The sequence below is a fragment of the Aspergillus pseudodeflectus genome (genome assembly GCF_044049435.1).
Source record: "Aspergillus pseudodeflectus strain CBS 756.74 chromosome Unknown BJX68scaffold_17, whole genome shotgun sequence".
NCBI classification, from domain to species: domain Eukaryota; kingdom Fungi; phylum Ascomycota; class Eurotiomycetes; order Eurotiales; family Aspergillaceae; genus Aspergillus; species Aspergillus pseudodeflectus.
In genome coordinates, this window is record NW_027263793.1 from 182,189 (window position 1) to 202,057 (window position 19,869).

General features: G+C 52.3%; 7 protein-coding genes across 7 annotated transcripts; 4 read left to right on the forward strand and 3 right to left on the reverse strand.

The window, feature by feature from the left end:
• Positions 1 to 1,511: 1,511 nt before the first annotated feature.
• Positions 1,512 to 2,460, forward strand: BJX68DRAFT_235548 (sulfotransferase family protein). Its single transcript, XM_071039892.1, has one exon. It carries the CDS (start codon positions 1,558 to 1,560, stop codon positions 2,389 to 2,391), a length of 834 nt encoding a protein of 277 aa, XP_070899967.1. The 5' UTR covers positions 1,512 to 1,557; the 3' UTR covers positions 2,392 to 2,460.
• Positions 2,461 to 2,511: 51 nt separating this feature from the next.
• On the forward strand, positions 2,512 to 3,711 carry BJX68DRAFT_235551 (putative glyoxalase family protein). Its single transcript, XM_071039893.1, has 3 exons — positions 2,512 to 2,731; positions 2,778 to 2,977; positions 3,036 to 3,711. Exons 1-3 carry the CDS (start codon positions 2,598 to 2,600, stop codon positions 3,110 to 3,112), a joined length of 411 nt encoding a protein of 136 aa, XP_070899968.1. The 5' UTR covers positions 2,512 to 2,597; the 3' UTR covers positions 3,113 to 3,711.
• Positions 3,552 to 9,523, forward strand: BJX68DRAFT_265959 (uncharacterized protein; the record flags this gene model as incomplete). The annotated part of the gene is made up of 2 exons (XM_071045362.1): positions 3,552 to 4,506; positions 4,557 to 9,523. 2 exons carry the CDS (start codon positions 3,552 to 3,554, stop codon positions 9,521 to 9,523), a joined length of 5,922 nt encoding a protein of 1,973 aa, XP_070899969.1.
• Positions 9,524 to 10,041: 518 nt separating this feature from the next.
• BJX68DRAFT_254722 (hybrid sensor histidine kinase/response regulator) lies at positions 10,042 to 13,778 on the forward strand (the record flags this gene model as incomplete). Its single annotated transcript, XM_071042925.1, has 6 exons — positions 10,042 to 10,277; positions 10,338 to 10,476; positions 10,526 to 11,811; positions 11,877 to 12,003; positions 12,046 to 13,474; positions 13,552 to 13,778. 6 exons carry the CDS (start codon positions 10,042 to 10,044, stop codon positions 13,776 to 13,778), a joined length of 3,444 nt encoding a protein of 1,147 aa, XP_070899970.1.
• Positions 13,770 to 16,158, reverse strand: BJX68DRAFT_275175 (uncharacterized protein; the record flags this gene model as incomplete). The annotated part of the gene is made up of 4 exons (XM_071047795.1): positions 13,770 to 15,027; positions 15,081 to 15,196; positions 15,263 to 15,576; positions 15,654 to 16,158. 4 exons carry the CDS (start codon positions 16,156 to 16,158, stop codon positions 14,064 to 14,066), a joined length of 1,899 nt encoding a protein of 632 aa, XP_070899971.1. The 3' UTR covers positions 13,770 to 14,063.
• Positions 16,159 to 17,209: 1,051 nt separating this feature from the next.
• Positions 17,210 to 18,040, reverse strand: BJX68DRAFT_265963 (bZIP transcription factor; the record flags this gene model as incomplete). The annotated part of the gene is made up of 3 exons (XM_071045363.1): positions 17,210 to 17,563; positions 17,631 to 17,864; positions 17,918 to 18,040. The coding sequence occupies 3 exons, from the start codon at positions 18,038 to 18,040 to the stop codon at positions 17,210 to 17,212; spliced, it is 711 nt and encodes a 236-aa protein (XP_070899972.1).
• A 575-nt stretch (positions 18,041 to 18,615) lies between these two features.
• BJX68DRAFT_265964 (glycoside hydrolase family 43 protein) lies at positions 18,616 to 19,758 on the reverse strand (the record flags this gene model as incomplete). The annotated part of the gene is made up of 3 exons (XM_071045364.1): positions 18,616 to 19,113; positions 19,185 to 19,373; positions 19,435 to 19,758. The coding sequence occupies 3 exons, from the start codon at positions 19,756 to 19,758 to the stop codon at positions 18,616 to 18,618; spliced, it is 1,011 nt and encodes a 336-aa protein (XP_070899973.1).
• Between the last annotated feature and the right edge of the window lie 111 nt (positions 19,759 to 19,869).

Below are 19,869 nucleotides of genomic sequence, written 5' to 3' on the forward strand. Positions count from 1 at the left end.
CAAGCCCAGATCCAACCAGATCTCCAGCACATAAGTGAACTTGGAGAGTAATAACTTGTCCCAAAAGAGGCAATAATGGCAAGAGGTGTGGTCAAAGGTAGTATGCCGAAGTTGCCCTTCGTTAACGTTGGGCGAATCAGTGGTTCCTTTTAAGCCGCCTCTGCAAGGGCATCCCCTTACCAGTGCGCTGAGCCACTCGATTGACCTAGACCTAATTACACAACGCGAGAGGGCCGCATCTACATTTGGTGGTGACGCCCTTCCTAGTGTACATTAGCACTGCCCCGCTCAACATATATACCAACTGGACTGGAGCGCGGAGCGAATTTAAGGTATCATGTGGCTCCAAGAAACAATTGACTCTTCTTCATTAACGGTGACAATGATCAGAGGAAAGGATCAGAGGAAAGTATGTCCGTGCGTGGCGGGGCCTCCCGCGGCCGACTGTGCTGAGCCTTGACTGCTGCATAGACTACCCTACTAATACTGCCGATCTTGGATGGCTGTGTCCCATTTTGAACAGGAAACAGTCATCACTGACCCCGTAATACGTTATCGCTGAGCCAAGAACCGATTTCCCAACGCGTAGACGGGTTCAGCATCCGCCCAACATGAGCCGGCCGCCGCCTACGGGTTCCTGGTACCTGTTGGTTCCTCCAAATATATCTGGCAACCAGAGGCGGATCACTGCCAACATTACCAGGGTCTTCTGTGGGTGCCATACTATACTGGGGATTTGCCCCATTGGGCAGCACTAGATGTTACTTGGTAGCGGGAACAACCTTTCCTGAGCTCGGCGGCTAATCTAAAACTGTTCCTCGGAGCTTGGGGCATTTCACATGCACGTTGGAATTTAAAGAATACTCCGATGCGAAACTTGGATGGGGGACTAGCGTAACTATATCTTGTGTTTCGTAGTGACAAAAAAAATGTGGTGGAAAATTAGCTGTGGGTTTATAACGGCTTGGATATATGTAGACAATGGCGTTCCATACCCGACTCCAATCCACAGAACAGCACCCACAATTAGGCTTCAACAGACTACTGGCTCTTACATTAATACTCAAGACAATACAGAAAGAGCTAGTGAGAATCCTCCGTGCCTTTTCTTAGAAAGATGGAAGCCCTCCCCCGACGTTCTCCAACCCAGTACATAGGCGCCTTGGCAATGATCCAGGGGTGTGGCGGGGGCGGGGCTGCAAATTGCGGCACAGCTGCTGGCTAGTGCGTATTAAATACTTTGAACTTTATAAAGGTTAATAAGAAGTATATAGGAAGAACTAAAGGTAGACAAACAGTACTCCGGTTGACCTAGGTGGGTTTCATACTGTGGGACTAATTGCATGGTTTTGCCACCGGATCTTGTCGGTTTTCTGCTACATAACAAAATATTGATTACATCGGATTACATCTGTCCCCACCGTCAATCACAGAGCGCGTGATGCAACCTTATCCGTCTTAGAGGGACATATGTGGCAGTGCCGAGGAGGAGGAGTCCATAAGAACTCGGAGACATGCTCGACGCAACTGAATCGGAATCTGCAAATTTCGAGCAAAATGGGCTTCCTCGAGAGGTGGATATATCCCGGCCCATCTCCGGCGCCACGGGTGCGAACAAAACCTATGCAAGTGCTGGCACTCGGCATGTCGCGCTCAGCGACCGAATCTCTGCGCCGGGCGCTGATCATCCTCGGCTACGACCACGTCTATCACGGCTTCGACATGAGCGAATCGACTCCAATGCAATGGAAGCAGTGGGCACTGCTTGGCCGCCGCAAATACGGTATCCAGGGGACAGCGCACAAAGGGGACCCCGAGCTCTCCCGTGAAGACTTTGACGCTATTATCGGCCACGCGGAGGCAGTTACCGATCAGCCCTGCGCGATCTTCGCGCCCGAGCTTATCAAGTGCTATCCCGAGGCGAAAGTCATCCTGAATTATCGCGACGTGGACTCGTGGTATGACAGCCTTACGGCGCTGATACTGCCTCATGCCCGCGGATTCTGGTACCACGTCCTGCCCTGGTTCCAGCCGGATATGTATTGGGCGGTGCAGTATACGGTTCACTGCTTCAATAAATTCTTCTATGACTCGCTGGAGCGAAACGGAAAGTGGGTGTACGAGCAGCATTCAGCGACGATCAAGGGTCTGGTAGAGCCGGAGAGACTGCTCGTGTGGAAGGTTCAGGATGGCTGGGAGCCGCTGTGCGTATTTCTCGACAAACCTATACCGGACGAACCATTTCCAGAGGGTAACACGCTGGACGCGACGAACCGCCGGTATGATAAGAACATGGTTCGGTGCGGGATCGCTGCGGCTCGAAACTTTCTGATCTTCGTGGTCATTGTCGGCGTCGGATCTGCGTATCTTGCTGGATTGATTGGAAGATAATAAGCTTGTAAATACTGTGCAGATAAGAGCATAAATGGATGGATGTCTTAGCGGGAACAAGTTTCCGACGCGTGGTGATTTCCGATCTTCGGTCCAGACGCCGATGGCGACATCCAGAATGCGGGGTGGATAAATTTGACCCCTCCCCAAGTTCAAGAACCACAATTCCTCCCCAGACCCCTAGAACGACTGCATTAACAACCAAAATGATCACCGGATTAGCGCACATCAACCTTCTCGTCCCTGAAGGGACCCTCGACAGGGCCGAGGCCTTCTATGGGGAAACTCTTGGTCTCACCTCGGCGCCGGTCCCGCACTTGCAAAAAGGCACACTTCTCTGGTGAGTCAGTTGTGCATTCGCTGAGCGGTCTTCCTAATAATCGCAGGTTCGATATCGGAAATTCTGGCCAGCAAGTTCACGTCGCATTCGGTCCGAACGAGTCGCTCTCGTCGCGTCGTCATCCGTGCTTCAAGCTGGAATCGCCCGAGAAGCTGCAAGAGTTGCAGCAGCGGATATGGGATCACCACGTGCGAGGGGGCGATGCTGCGCCACTGCAGGCTGATCAGCCCGGTGGTCAAAATTCAGGTGCGTGCTGGGAGGAAGAGGGGAAGAAAATCCAAACAAACAACCTGACAACGCGTAGGAGCGAAAGGAGTGGAGTATCCGAGTCGGTTTTTTGCGCGGGATTTTGCGGGGAACAGGTTGGAGTTCAGTCTTTGAATGTAGGAATATAGACGGAATGTTATTACTCCTAGCACTTTCTTTGCTGCGGTATTTCAATGGTTGATCAAGTCACGCAAGGCTGCGAGTTGACGCCTGAGGGGTCTGCTTGCCTTTCTGTGGCTGGCGGGGTAAGGCAACCTGAGCAGCAGCGCAACTTCCCCTTCTCAACGATCGTCCATCGTTTTTATCGAGAAAAAACATTCCTACCATCGAATCTTTGACTTGTGTGTGTGTCTAAACGTCGCCACCTTCACTCTCAACTGCGACTTGAAAAGCTTAACACAGCGGCTACCCCAATGTGTGTTGTTGCAGTAACGTTTTGGCCGCGCAACACCAGAGAGCAGCAATCCAACCAACTTGACGGAACAAGCGAGTCAGTCGATCCTCAATCTCACGCGTTGATGCCTGGTCAATCCCTTACCGAAACTCTCTGATCATGGCGCCCTCCTCTCTCTCTCACGACAATTACACGGTCGCCTGGATAAGCGCCCTCCCCCACGAGATGGCAGCCGGCAGGACGATGCTCGACGAGATCCATCCCAACCTTGCCCAACGCAGCGGCGATACCAACTCATACACTCTTGGCAGCATCAGTGGTCATAACATCGTTATGGTCTGCCTACCGGCCATGGGCACAAATTCTGCAGCGGCAGTCGTCAACCACTTACGATCATCCTTCCCGAACGTTCAATACGGGCTCATGGTCGGAATTGGCGGCGGGGTTCCGAGTGAGAAGGCCGACATTCGCCTGGGGGACATAGTTGTTAGTAAACCAGTGGATAAATACCCTGGGGTTGTTCAGTACGACTTTGGCAAATCGGTCGCTGGCGGACGCTTCGAGCAAACAGGTACTCTTAATCGCCCCCCGGAAATCCTTCTAGGGGCCATGGCGAGCCTTGAGGCTCAATATCCCACCTTAAACGAGCCGATATCTACGATTGTCACGGAGCGATTGGCTCGGAATGGGAAGATGACCAGCTTCCGCTGTCCAGGCCCGGAGGGAGATCAGTTATTTGAATCATCCTACGACCATCCAGAATTCGAAGATGACTGCAGCCAGTGTGATATTGATCGACTCGTAAGACGGGAATCTCGCTCAACGACAGAACCCCATATCTGGTACGGACTCATTGCATCGGGGAACCAGTTAATGAAAGATGGTTCGGCTCGCGACGCCTTGAGCAGCAAGTTCCCAATTCTTTGTTTCGAGATGGAAGCCGCTGGACTCATGAACTATCTTCCTTGCCTCGTGGTCCGCGGTATTTGCGACTATTGTGACTCTCATAAGAAGAAGAAATGGCAGGGATACGCGGCCATAACTGCAGCGGCATACGCAACATTGCTTTTGTCAAGAGTTCCCAGAGCAGTACCAAGTCTTGGGGAATCTTCAGGTAAATAAACTCCCTTATCCTTTCAGTGAGATTCACGCTGATAATAGAAGATGTGCCCAGGCCTACACCTGAAGAAATGGAGTGCTGCCGCGCTTTGTTCATCACAGACCCTGAGGAGGATCTCCTCCGGCTAAAGCGCAGAAAAGGAGGCCATGTTCCTGGAACATGCGACTGGATAATGGACACAGAACAGCTTAAACTGTGGCTCGGCGATTCCAGCCAAACCGATGTTAGGCCAAGCATATTTTGGCTTCACGGGAATCCCGGAGTCGGAAAATCGACCATAACAATTGCCATGACTGAAATCCTGCAGTCACGTCCTTGCTTTCAAAGTAATGAGAAAACGCTCGCGTATTTCTTTTGCGAATCCAGTTCTGATAAACACACCTCGGCTACATCCATACTGCGCGGTCTCCTACATCAGCTAGTTCACAAACACCCGGAATGGGTGCGATTCCTCATGCCAAAGTATCTTGTTCGGAAAGAAAAGCTTTTCACATCCTTTGAGGCCCTGTGGTCCATTCTTCTTGCCATTGCCAAAGAGTTCGGCGAGATATACTGCATCATCGATGCTCTCGATGAGTGCACTCGAGACTCGCAAGAGACCCTACTGGCCCAATTGGCCGAAACATTCGATGAAGGCAGTGGAGGACCAGATGGCCTTGGCCTTTATATACTGGTAACCAGTAGACCATACGAGGAAATTGGCCGCCACCTACGACAATTCTACCATCACGATCTGTCGTCCTTCCCCAGTCTTAGGCATGATGTGGATTTACTCATCGAGAAGAAAGTTGATGAACTGAGCAGGAGGAATACATATCCTCAATCCATCCGACAAGATGTTGCCAGCATCCTGAAGGACAAAGCGGACGGCACGTCACTTTGGGTGGGAATAGCGTGTCGAGAATTACTCCACGTCCCCTCCAAAAACGCTGTTAAGACTCTCGAGAGGCTACCCAGAAGTCTGGATTCACTGTACACTACTCTTCTTGAATCTGCAAAAGACCATGCTCCGGATGAATTTGAAACCGTTGTCCGTATCCTTGGGGTAGTTGCAATTGCCCTTCGTCCGCTGACAATACTCGAACTTTCGCAATTCGCCCAAATCTATCTAGATCAGGACGAGGATGTGCGCCACTCCTTTACAAGGGACACTATACATATGTGCCGGTTGCTTATCGTGGTGCAGGATGAGACTGTTACTCTTCTTCATAAGTCTCTCAAAGATTTTCTGCTCCGAGGAAAGCAGCGAGTGGTTGAAGAGAGGCCAGCACACGCTCAGGCTGCCTATCGCTGCCTTGATTTGGTCGTTGCTAGTTTCAAGGATTTTGATATCTATGAATATACGCAAGAGAGTGATTCCTTCCTCTTCTACTCCGCCCTATACTGGTCCCAACATGCCTATCTAGGGTACGATGATTTCAGTATCTTGCAACGACATTCAATATTCTTCGAACCACAATCTCAAGTACGCGACGCATGGAGGGCATTTGTCAGTTATCACGAACTGTCCCATTGGACGTACTACAATTTGCACTCCCTATTTGAGCTAGCCGGCCAATGGAAAATCCTCCCGGTAGTCAACTATATCCTAGAAGGTCTTGGTAATACGCATGCACTTCAGAATCTGTTGGAATCAAGCGCTCGCAACGGTGACACGAGGATGTTTTCATTCCTCCTTGACCAGCCGCTTGCTATAGTCAAAACTAGTGTCATAATGGCTGCTCTACGAAACGACATAAACGGCAGGGAAATTATTAAGATAATTCTTAGCCGCCGAAGAGTCAGCAACTTGATAACAGAATCCATCATTTTGACAGCTGCAGAGTGTGGGAATATCGACCTCCTTCAATGGTATATTAAGCGGCAGGGGGACGAATTTGTCCTTAGTCAAAGACTTCTTCATGGCATTGTTCTGGGTTCGGATAAGGGTGTCGTCCTCGAAATCATGTCACGAATCTTACGCCATTCTAGTGACAAACCCATCTTTACGGAGGAGCATATGAAAACTGCAGCTAGACACGGCGATCCAGCAGTTATTGCCCTTCTAGTTGATTATCCAGCGGTCGAACCTTTGATTACCGAGGACGTGGTCCAGCAAGCACTTCTAAATCCTCGGGGAAGTTGGAAGACAGTTCAGATTTTCTGGAATTGTCTCGGTGACCAATTGCCCGTATCAGTGGACTTGGACTTTTTCCCTGACGAAGACGATTTTCATGAAATGTTTGAAATGTTTCAAATCATTCTTGATCTCCTTGGTGATATGGTCCCTATCCTGTATCACTTGTGGGACTGCTCGGCGACCTATCGCGCCCATGTGTTATCAATATTGTTGGAGAAGCGGCCCGCTCTTGCCTTCACAAAAGACATGCTCAGCACGGCCGTGGAGGCCAATGATGAAGCGTTGTTGACAGTGATTCTAGCAAGGTCGAGCACCTGTGAGTTCATTGACCAAGAATTTATGACGTTCGCCGCCTCCCATGGGTCTGCGAGGACAATTGAGCTTATACTAGACCATGTCTCAGGGATTACAATTGCGGAAGAAACTGTCCTGGCTGCTGCGGCTAATGGTGCACATGGGCTAGAATTGATGGAATTGTTAGTGAGGTATCTCGGAGACGATTTCCGCGTCACGAGCGGACTACTCGAGACTGCCGTTGCAAATAGGCTTTGGGGCCCGAAGATAATGCATTGGCTTGAATCGCTCGGCAGTGACTCGGTGGGCCTTAGCGGGCAGCTTTCTAAGAGTGCCGCACGCTATACTAGAGTCGCCCTAGTAAAGCATCTCTACTCTCTGGTTGACCGAAACCCTTTGCGTCGTGACGAACTTACCATGACCGTATTCGAACATGGATCCATCGAGACCATCTCAGCAATATGTGAACAGGTCTTGACAGATTACCATGTCATACCAGAGGATCTCATTCTGGCAGTAATACATAATTACTATGAGAGCAATGTCATATTCCAGATGTTGGTCGACCAAGGCTGGAATATTCCACTCACCGAGGATATCGTCATAGCTGCTGAGCAAGCGGAGTATTTTTTTGGGGTTGGACTACAAGTGATCATATCTCAGTTAATCGTGAAAGGAAATGACACGTGCCCGACGCTAGTTCGTATGGCAGCATTTTACGCTGTTGCCAATGAACACCAGGCAGCGTTGGTTCTCAGAGGTCCGGAAAAGTTTCTTCTGACTGAAGATCTGCTAGCCCGGATCGCCATTGCCGGAAACGCAAGAACTTTTCAGTTTCTGTTTCATGCCCAGCCCTCGAAACTGCGGAGCTCAGCTGAATGGCTGAAACTTTTACGTCGAAGGCTTTCGATGGACTTTTTAACGCCGCTGAAGGCGTTCCTGTGTCAGCACCATGGCGTGAGTTGGCTTTCAGAGGAGGTTCTTGAGGCAATGTCCTGTTATCAAGAATATACTGAGGTAGTTGGAGCAGTTCTCGCCCATCCGGACAGCCAGGTTGCGATTACAGACGAACTCATAATTCGCTGTGCGAGAAGGTGCAGACATGACATTTTCTTGCCCATACTCCAGCGAGGCAATCCAACATTCAACAGTCAATTTTGCCAGAATCTGATTGACTCTGTAGTTCAGAATTGGCTGTATGGTGAGGACATCATACACACCCTTCAACAACTCTATCCCGCCATGAACCTCCTGATAACGGAGCGCACAGCCAGGCTTATAGCTTATTACCACAATTGGGAACCAGTGAAAGCCCTCCTTCAGTACCCTGAAGACAAAGTCATGGTTACGAGAGAAGCTTTATTTGCAGCCGCTAATGATTCGGAAGACTTACTCGCATTATTCCTTTCTCGGGCCAATGGTCATCTCGTGACCAGAGAGGCAATTGTATCTGCAGTAGGCTCTCCTGGGGATGAGCTTATGATCCAGGACGTTCTTCGAGCCGCAGCGACCAGTTCTCATCCACCAGAACAAGCTAATTTTGCGACATTCAAAGCTCTCTTCCACAGGCTAGCGGGGTCATCTTCCGCGGATGATGCATTAATCCGCGCCAGCATGCGGAGCTGGCAGTCTACGGCAGTTCTTCGGTTCCTCATCGATACCGCCGGAGATTCTTTCCGACTTACCGAGGATATTATGGTTGACGCCGCTGATCATGCCCCCAAGGCTCTGGAATATCTCTTGCATCGATTTGGTACACGTGTGCCGATTACTGAGAAAGTCCTTGAAGCCGCTATTGTTGCCGCTGGGTGTGACGCGCTACGGTTGATTCTTCCTCGAGCAAATCACCTTGCCATAACGGGGACGATGATGGAGGCAATGTTTTACCGTTCCCAAGGATTCGGCCGTTTTATATGGGAGACCGCGGCCGAAGAGAAGCTTGAGTTCATGTGGGCCAGTGGAAAGCCTATACCAATTACAGAAGATATTCTCATTGCTGCGGCTGGCCATAAAGTGGCCGACGTACTCGCAAGGCAGTATCCCAACGAAGTTAAGCTATGCTTGACTGATCGCGTGCTACTGGCCACTGCTGCATCAAATCATAGTGGTATAAAGATTCTAAAACTCTATGAGAGGAGATTCGGATGCCAGATCACAGAAACGCTACGCTTTGTTTACAGACTGGGAGCAGCTGTCAGAGACAAACATTTATGGGCCGTGCAAAGGCTCCTGGAGCAAGGCGCGCCCCCAGATACGGCAGACTTCGACTTAAGAACACCTCTCCATCACGCGGCATGCGGCCACCGCGAGTCCATTGTTGAAGCATTACTGCAGACGCAATCAGTTGACATCAATGCAACTGACTTCAGAGGGGAAACTCCACTGCTAGTGGCAGTACGCACAGGCGACTCGACTATTGTTAGAATACTTCTAACCGCGGGTGCGGACCCAAATGCCGTGAATTCTCGTGGGCAGACTGCGTGGTCTATCGCGGAAGAGAGGGTCTACCTGAGAATTATGAGAACTCTAGAGGAGTTCGGTGCTGATACAAACCTTGCCTCGTGTGAGATCGGGTTGGAGCTGCGCGACGACCGGTGACCGATCATCTGCTGGGACTTGATCGATACTCGGTGCCACAGGCGGGGCGACGCTCTGAGCAGTTGACAATCCCTCCTGCTCAATGCAAGCCCTCGCTTGTCATCCCATACCATAGCCTCGTGTCGAAGAGAAACACAATGAGCTCTCTTCTCCTGAGAGTACTGCCGATGGGAAAACCGACCAGTTTCACGCGGCCTTGAAAAAGTCTTATTCTAATCTATACGTGGTAGTCGCCACTGGCAGGATTATACTCCGTACATCCGAATCAAGCCAAGCTTTATGGCAGCATACGCCTGGGTCTAGACCGCGAGATCGGAGGCCCACTTTGCAAGATCCGGGAGCACCCACACGTGTGACGCAGCTTCCCCGGAGAAAACCTGGAACTCGCCACACGTGCAGATTGAAGCCACCCTGCAGCTGGAAATCTGAGCAGACCACAGCAACAGTCTTTTCTTCACACCCGGGATCGATAGACAAAACAACACCGGGGCTTATAAGTAGCCCCGCCTTCTACAGCAATGGAGGCATCGCAATTTCCGGCCCCGCTGCTGCAAGAGGAGCACGAAGCGGACCATCGCGCTCGAGAGCTTTTCCATTATTTCCAGCCCGATAACCCGGCCTTGCTGCCTGATCACTCACCCTGCGATACACCCAGCGCCTCGAGTAACCAGACAAAGTCCAGTCCCAATCTAGTCCTTACAGCTCTGGCGCAACTGGCCGCCGTCAAGGTAGGTGTTCAGCGTGCGATTATCAGGTACGTGTAGTTGTGGCGACAAGTGTCTTCATTTGTGACTGTGTGCTAAACAGGAATTAGTCTGATTGACCGTGAAACGCTATATGTCGTGGCCGAGGCATCGCGCTCGCTGAACCTCGGCGACAACAGCGTCTACAATGATGGCGATGGGCTCTGGATGGGTTGCTCGCGGGGTCCCGCGGCCGGATCGTTGTGCGAGGTACTTATTATAGCGGTCCCAAACAGAGGCCATTCATTGATCCTCCTAGAAAACAATCACACTCTATCCGACGCCGCAAGACAGGTATCCTCTCTTCACCGTGGATGACCTCCAGCTTGACCCTAGATACTGCCGCATTCCCTGCGTGTCCGGGTCCCCCTTTTTCCGTTTCTATGCTGGAACGCCCCTCATGACTAGCAATGGCATCAATATCGGAAGCTTATATGTCATTGATCCGTGTCCGAATATTGTCTTGACTGACTCTCACAAGGAAACTATAGGCGTCACAGCGAGGGCTGTAATGGAGTATCTGGAAACGTCGCGTCGGTCGCTCGAGAGTGGTCGCCTGAGGAGGGTTCTTTCTGGCTTCAATTCCTTTGTGCAAGACCAACGCCAAACCGAATGTCAGAGCGAATCTTCCTCGTTGAGTGTCGACATGTCTGATAGTGATCAATCATCACCCCCCAGTACGCCTCCCCTTTCACCACCACAGGCGAATGTCGGTCCTTGTTCGAAAGACACGAAATCGACCGTTGCTACAGTGAGTCCGGTACAGGGAAAGGGCTTGTCTATAAAGGCCTTGGATTTGCCCCGTCCAGAAAAACGGGGCAATGTGGATCCCGAACCTGTTGCCACACCCGCTGCTTCTCCAATGCATAATAGACGTGAAGCCTTCCAGCGCGCTGCAGACACCATGCGCCGGAGCTTGGGCTTAGGCGAGAACGGGGGCGTTGCGATTTTCGCCCTCAAAGATAGGCTCAGCGTCGACATTGATGACGAAGAAGAGTTGGTGGAGGATCCCGACGTCGTACCGCGGAGCGCTGCTAGCGCTTGGGCAATCTCAACCAAGCACAGCCAGACTTGGGTTGACGGAGACGCGCAGGACGCGATACCTCCAAGGCAGATGACTCGACGCTTCCTACAGCGGCTAATGCGCCGTTTCTGTCATGGCGCCCTGTGGTATTTCCACCGTGACGGGACCGCTTTCTCCTCTGATGAGGAGACGAATCAACGTAGTACTGACCAGGTAACTCTCCAACCACCAGCTTTATTGCATCCCCGTGCCTCGGGTGCTTTGAGTGGCAAGGACACGGATTTCCTAAGGGTGTATTTTCCGACTGCTACGCGGATCATCTTTGCCCCCTTGTGGGATCCGTTGAATTCTCGCTGGTTCGGCGGATGTTTCTGTTGGAGTTCCGAGGAGACGCGAATCTTCAGTCCTAATGTTGAACTTGGCGGCGTGCTCGGGTTTTGTTCTTCGTTGATGACGGAGGACAGTCGCATTCGGAGTCAAGAAGCGGACAATAAGAAGGCAGCCTTTATCGGCAGTATCTCGTGAGTTTACTTTTTCACTGGCTTCTGGAACTGTAAAAGCCCCTGAGACTAAACTATTGGTCTAGCCATGAACTTCGGAGCCCGTTGCATGGTATTCTGGCTGCGGTCGAGTTTCTCGCTGAGCAGACAATGCCCAACTCCGCGATGCTGCTTCTGGACACTATTCGCGCGTGCAGTCAGACTCTCTCAGATGTGTTTGAACAAATCTTAGATTTCAGCAAAATCAACTCGTAGAGAAGGAGAAACCGGATGGACGGTTCGGTTAGCAAGCATCGAGAGACACGCTCTCTGTACATTCTAAAGGAGGTCGACATTGTCACTATCGTGGAAGACGCAATCCAGAGTATCTGCTCTGGGGCACATCATCTCAATATCACCCAAGCTAGCGAAACATTAGGTAGCTCGACCTACGTTGACATCTCTTTAGATATTGACAAGCACGACTGGACATTCTCGCTGGACCCTGGGGCGTTGCGACGTATTGTCATGAATGTTTTTGGCAACGCCCTCAAGTATACCAGCCAAGGATCCATTCGTGTGAAGTTGGAGATCGAGCCAAAGAACAAAACAAGCTCCCGTGATGGCTTTGACACGGTGCTTCTGACCGTCTCTGATACCGGACGAGGCATATCGAACAACTATCTCCGCCATCACCTGTTCACCCCGTTTATGCAGGAGAACCCTCTCTCGCCCGGCACGGGACTTGGTCTCTCCTTGGTCAACAGCATCGTCCGTTCTCTCAAGGGCACCATCAAGATAAAGAGCCAGGTCGAGACAGGTACCGTGGTCAAAGTCGCGATTCCGCTTATGCGGCCGGAGAAGCCCAACGGGATACAGCATATAGTTGCCCCTGATGGATCGCCAGGCAGCAATCCTGAGGATGCTGTCGAAAACGTAAGGCAAGCGCTGAAATTGAAAACGGTTGCTTTCGTCGAGCCAGAAGACACATCGACTCACTCCCCCCGGTCCTTCCTTACCATCACGAAATATCTCAAACAGTGGTTTGACATACCCGTTCGAAAGTGGTCGCCTGGGCTATCCGCAGATTTGGTAATAGCCGATGAGAACCAGCTGCATCGCTTGCACGGTCTAACAGAGGAAACTCACCTCCTGATTCTTCATCGCGAAGGGCATCGTTCTTACCAGAAGTCGACCGGGCATCATCATATCCGCGCACGCATTGGATGGTTGAGCCTTCCCTGTGGTCCATACCGGTTGGCCAGAATGATTCAAGCTTGTCTACAGGCCCAGCCCCAACCTCTACCTGGACCTGTTCCTGGCGAAAGTGGCGAGAAAATGGTAAATGGTGCGCATTCTAGCCAAAGCCACAAGATGAGCCTCCCTCTACGTCCAGCGGGGCCGTCCCTGTTACCTTCCACGACAGAACCTATCATTCCAGATTTAGCCCGCGATTCAGAACCTGAGAATAGCACTTCTGTAAAGAGGGATATAGCGCAGCAGAACTCAGCTACCGCCTCTGATTCTGCTAAAGGGGCAGAACCCCGCCGCGTCCTCCTTGTGGAAGATAATCCTATCAACATGTTACTCCTGCAGCGGATAATCGAGCGGCAAGAACCCATCGTCATTCACAAGGCAGTAAACGGTAAGGAAGCAGTTGCTGCAGCTAGAGCCCTAGTCGAGGGTTATCATTACGTCTTCATGGGTGAGCCACTCTTTCCCATCCATTCGTGCTACGAGCCAGATCTCCAGGAGCAACACATGCTAATGTCGAATGTCTAGATCTCTCAATGCCCGTGATGGACGGATTCGAGGCAACAAGAGCAATCCGTGCAATCGAAGCTGAGCGGCAGGTTCTATCCCCCGCAAAGATCATTGCGTTGACCGGGCTGGGCTCGAATGATGATATCACCAAGGCCTACGAAGCAGGTGTCGATGTCTTCGTCACGAAGCCTGTCTCGTTGAAGAAGGTGATGCAGTTGGTTGATCTGCCGAAGCCTACCGTGTGAATTGCCATTGCAATAACAATCTCGGAACAATCACCAGAATTGCTCGTCCTAATGCTTATGCAAGGTAGTGGCTTGCTGTGCACTCTCGAGCGCCAGAGTAGGCTTCCCTGGCGCCCGCGTTCCCCTTAGCTGGTATGTACAACGCACTGCTGAGCCTCTTTAGGCATCTACTACCACGCTGTATGACGCGAACGCCCTACCCCACGCAGGTAAAAGGGGCCTTCTTCTCGCTTCAATCTTGCCAGTCTTCATCCTTCAGCTCGGAAAGCAACCATGCATCTTCAATCACACCTCGAGATCATTTCCGTCCCCCTCCCAACCAATTGCGGCTACCTTCCCAAGGACATCCCGCCAGAGCACCTCCTCCGCCCTCTTTAACCCAGCCTGGTCACACCAGAAGAACCCGCCTAGCACCTTGCGCGCCTGTTCCCACTCGCATAGCCCGAGAGACCGCACCGACAGGGCCAGTTGCTCGACGAACCATGGGTACGAGGTATAGCTCTGGCTCGCCATCCCGCCGACGAAGAGGATCCAGAAGAGGAGGTCGGGAGCGGTTGTGGTAAGGTGGTGTAGGACGGTGTTTGTATCTGTGTTTGCATCTGTGGTTAGGGCAGTCTCCGGATCCCTATCTCGGTCTATTTCTGCGTCAGGAAGAGTGGCGCAGAGGCCTTCCTTTAGATATCGCGTCGTATACTCCATCGCGGGGAAGGGCTGCAGATGCCACATTCTGGTCGTGAGGAAGGTGAGGAGCGTGAGGCGGAGCGGTTCGTTGAGCGGGCTGCTTCTTGGATTTACGCTTAGGCTCCTGCTCATCTCGGCCTCGGCCTCGGCCTCGTCCTCTGCCGTCGTGATGACGCGATCCGCAGTCGTGTACCGCGTATCCAAAAGCTGATGCTCGAAGAGAATATACAAATCATTATCCGTATCCATGACAAGCTCCGGCGCCAGAACCGCCGACTCGTAGTAAACGAGCAGTCTCAAAAAAACCCTGAGGAAAGTCTTCATGCTCGACGCGAGACCAGGATACCACGGTGCCTTGAAAATCGAGGTCCCCAGTGTACCCAGGTGCCGCGGGGTCATGAGCTTGAGTTCGTGCGCAGGCTGTCCCTGTCCCTGTCCCTGTCCTGCGCTCGTTTCGAACTGGTACAGCTTTGCGTGCTGCAGGATGGCGTTGCGCCATTTGGGGAAGATGGGGTAGCTGGGCCGCGTGTTTGTTAGGGCTGCCGCTTTGACGTCGCTTCTATCGAATCTGTTAGCTTCATCATATCATGTAGGTAGCCTGTTTTCATGGGAGAGACGTACAGGTAGATCTTGGAGAGAAACATATGATCCGCCCGGTCCAGCCCCCCGAACAGGTCAAAGACCCTCCGGAGCCCCTTGGCATGCGCCTCGACAGCGGCAAAGTTTGCATTCACAGCCTAAACCCGACACACGTTACCAACCCACTTCCCTCAAAATGGACAAAAAGGCATAGGAGAACAAACCTCGATAGTAACCAGCGTCGCAATCGCCAACCCCGTCGACTCGGCAACGGCCCACCCGGGATCCCGAATGATATCCTGGAGGAGCTTCAGACTATCCCCGCGGGAGCGCAACGAGTCCTTGAGCGCCCGAAACGCCGTCTCTTGCGAGTTCCGGCCGTGCGCGTTATTCGTCAGCTGCAGACTTGCCTGGTGGCCTGCGGCGAGGAACATGAGGGCCTGCAGCAGGGCCGGTTGGGCGATTGCCTGGCGCCACCAGTAGGTGCTGATGCGAGTTGCGTCGAGCGGGTAGCAGGCGGGGATTGTGTGGGTTCGGACTGCGACTCGTTAGCAAGTGAAGGGGCCCTTGGCGGGAGCGGGGTGGGGGGTTAGGGTAGGTAGGGGGAGGGAGTACAGTGGTAGAAGTAGCTATATCGCGGGCTCGTCAGTTCCACCGCGGCGGAGGCGAACGGGTCCGTGTGGCCTTGGCTGAGGTACGTAGTTAGAGATGTATATTGGGTGATTGCAGAGGCGTCGCTGAAATCTTCGAGTTCCCAGTCCCTGTTCTCGGTCCCCTCGTCATCGCCCGAGGCTGGATTCGGCAATTGCGATTGTTGCTCAATACGCCGACGAGAGCTCAGCAGCGGCTTCGAGGGCTTGACCCGTTCAATTGCGGCTTCCCTCCGCCGCCGGAAATACTTGTTCAGGGCAAACGCCTGCTTCTCTTTTTTGAGCGCATGGTTCTCGGCTGTATCGGCCTGTGAGTCGACGAAGAGGAACCCGCCTCCACCTGGCCCTTGGGCTGTTCTCCGTGGTGCTGGCGCAGGGTTGCCAATTGGCAGCTTGAGAGAAGTGCTAGAGGAGATGGAAGACCGGGCTGAATTTGAAGAGGAGGATTGCGGTTTCGGTGGAGGTGCCATTGATTGACAGAATCAGGATCTGAATGTGAAGACGGACAGTTGATGAATAATGATCGCAGCAGCTGCTTCGTAATCAATCAATCCCCTTGTCCCGTTCATGGTTTTTATAGACAAGCACGCTCCCAAAGTCCCCGGTAGAGACTCCTCCAGCCCGTTACCACGAGTGGACCCTTCCTTGCCCCATCGAGCCAGTCGGCTCCTCCAGCCGCGATGCATAGTGCGGGGGCTAAGCTGTGCTAACCCGCTGGCGTTGCCATAGCTCCCTGGGGCTCCAATAACAGCCGGCGCAGCGGTGATTTCAAAGATGATTCAGCCATGCCAAGGAGCGCTTCGTACACGCCCACCAGTCACGGCGCGAGGAGATATTCGTCGCGCCATGGATCGCAACCGGTTTGGCCGTTGGGGGCTGAAGAGTCGAGTCGGGGTCTTTCTTTCTCAGCTCTGGGCCGGGGCTGTCGTCTTGTCTAGCACGTGGATGGTAGTATCGAGCGGGCTTTGAGGCTGTGAGACCATAGTCGTCCAATGCCGGGGACCAATTGCGAGATCTGCTGCGCAGAGAGGCGGAGAACGGATGGATTTCTAAGAAAAGTGGCCGTGTCAGCCAGATGACAAAGACCGACACTATGACAAGAAGGGGCAAAACTGGAAGAGAGACTGAAAGGGACTCGGACTGCCGGGGCTATGGCGGTTATGAAACCGGCCGTGACTAGGCGTTTTGTCATCAATTGCTATGATTGTTGCATGATGGAGTCTAGATGCGGTCGAGTCTGGGGGTGGCGAAACGGTGAGTATATGTACTTGCAGCTGCCACCTGGGTAGGACGGTTTAATCGAGGAAGATAGGGCAAAGTATGTCTTAACGGGGTATAGTACACTGATAGCAGGACTAACCAAGCCCTCAACGGTGCTCGTGCATGATACGAGCCAATTAGGGCCAGCTATGGGCCGTATTCGTAGTCCATCAGTCAGAGCTGACAATACAGGAGCTCTCTATTACGAATATCGCCTGTCATGAAAAGGATGGTATTATATGGTAGTATCATAACATCAAGTCAACTCTTCTCCGGAAAAATCAACGCATCCAAGCACCGCACATAGCCATCCAACTGATCCAGCGGCAACCCCGCATCGCCCACAAACATCGACAAGAACTGCAGACTCTTGGGTCGCTGCAGTAAAAGAACCATCGTGCGCCATCGCCGGCGCAGGTCCTGGATTTCCGAATTCAGTTCTCCGTTTTTCCTCTCTAGCTGGTTGACCTCGTCTGATTTTGCGTCGAGGCGTTCCCCGAGGGCTTCGTATCGCTCTTGGAGGTATTCTGCTTTTTCGCGGAGGGTTCGATTCTGCTCGTCTCGGCGCTCGCGGAAGCGGCGCTGGGCGGCGCGGTTTTGGACGGCGCGTTTGGTCTGTTGGCAGTATCAGGGCATGATTGCACAAGCGCGAGTGGAAGTCGAATGAGAAAAGGAAACTCACATTTTTCTGTCCAGGTTTCGAAGAAACTTGTTTAGAGCCCGCGCTGCTCTCCGACGAGACTGAGCCTCGGGCCTCCGAGAGGGTCGGAGAGGAGCTGCATGTACCGGTGGGCGATAGGAGGGAGTTGAAGCTGGTGGTAGTATTCGGAGATCGTTCTAGTGTTTCGGGGGTATCCGTATTGATCTCGAGTGGTAGAGGCGGGATATCTTTTGTCTGGCTAGCTTCGGGGTTGTGCTGTGCGTGGTCTATCAGGAGCCGTCATTGAGGATAACGTGGGTTGTACCCACCAGTCCATAAGCCAGCTGTAGTGTAAAATCGCTTTCCTTGGTCGGAGAGGTATATGGTAGCGGGTACGGGAAAGTGCTGGTATCCTGGGAAGTCCAGGAGAGGAATTTATCTGCAATGTCCATAGTAGAGTATGAAGCTTCGGCGATATGAGATTGTAGATGATGGCGTCAAACGAGATCAACTTACTCATTCTCTTGAAGGATGAAGAGGGGGATCTTATATGTGTCCGGCCTGGAATGCTAAGATACTACACGTTGGGTCGTCTTCAACACCCAACCATACAAAACGCGCAAACGTACTTCCAAAAAGGGAACAGTGTACGTTTGAAGAATCCTCCCATCCTCTTGGCCTTGCTCTTTATGCGATTTATTAGCCGCGATTGACCAGGCATGTCAGCAACCACTAGTCAACCAGATGCAGCCTAGGGCATCATACACCGTAATGAATTAGGGCCGTCTTGGTTCAGATTACGTCCTCTTAGGGTTCTAGGACAGTCAGCATCTTATCCTCTGGTTAGTGCACTTGCTTATGTGATCGACCATGTGTTCGATCTCCTTCCTCTTGGTAGGTACTAAGCTTCTTAGTCTATTCATTTCCATCTAGCTAGAAAGCTTCCCTAGAGTGCACCTCTTAGCATCCACAAGTGCCTGACTACAGTAGCACCTCAAGGCTGGGCCGCACTATATCCAGCTTTCCTTTACAACGCCGCCAACGCATCATACTGCTCCTGCGTAACAGCAAGCACAGACAAATGCCTCATCCACGTCAAATCATACGCATCACTCTTCGCCCAGTTTCCCGACTCGACATCCGTCGTCTCCCACGCAAACACACCAGGGTTTCCACCGACCCGATCACAGAACAAATACGCCTTGCCCTCCTGCACATTATCCCAAACTGGGTACGGCGCCTCGAAGCTAGCGCTATCCTCAATCGAACCGGTCACCGCCGTCCATTCGCCGAGCAGACCCGTCGTGCTGATATCCTGGACTGGGGATGTCGTCGCGCCGTCGACGTAGTACCGGACGAACGTGGACGAGTCCACTTGGATGAAGCTGAGGTCCATGGCTGTCGTTGTTTCGAGGGTAATGTATGTTTGTGGTTTGGAGAATGTTTTGAAGTCGCTGGTGTGTGCGTAGCGCAGGCTGTTGATTAGGACTGGGTCGCCGGTGTGCGCTGTGTCGTCTTCGGCGTACTGGTTTGGTCAGTCACCCGCATTTCCAAAGGGTATAATAGCAGGAGAGTTTGGTGATGGAGGGTACGTACCAATTGCGAAGCCCAGTGCACAAAGTACTGCCCCTTCTCCTCATCCCAGATCGCATCGGGGGCCCAGACCATTCCGGCCGTTTCGTCTTCAACTGTTACGAGGCGCTCGTTCGTCCAGGTTACCAGGTCTGTACTCTCCCAGACGAAGATCCCCCGTGACCCGTTTCGCGTTGCGGCGTTCCAGTTCGTCTATAGAAATCAGGATTTGTCCCAGAAAGAGATGCGACAAGGAGAGCAAATGAGGACTCACGGTATCGATATCCAAGTCCGTCCCGATGATATAATACTTGCCCTCATCGTCACCCTTCCCTTCGATAATCGACGTGTCCCGGATCGCCTTGGTTCCGAGGGTGGGAGAGACGATGGCGTTGCCACCGTTGAGAGGTTGGAAGTTCAACGGGTCGTCGTTGGAGCTGAGCGAGAAGTAGACGCTTTCGTCCTCGGTTGTCCAGTAGACGGCGAGGTAGCCGACCTTTGTCGAGTCCGCTCTTTTGGTGAGGGAGTTGAGCGAAGCGGGGAGGGCGAGGACGGGGGACAGCGCTAGGAGGGCGCTGGTGAAGGATGTGAGTTTCATATTGGCTGGTCTGATATTGTGTCTCTGTGGCAGATCTGATTAATCCGGGAACTCGCCATACCTTGAGCTCCATATATACCCTCTTCTTCTATTTAACCGAGCCACCGTTCC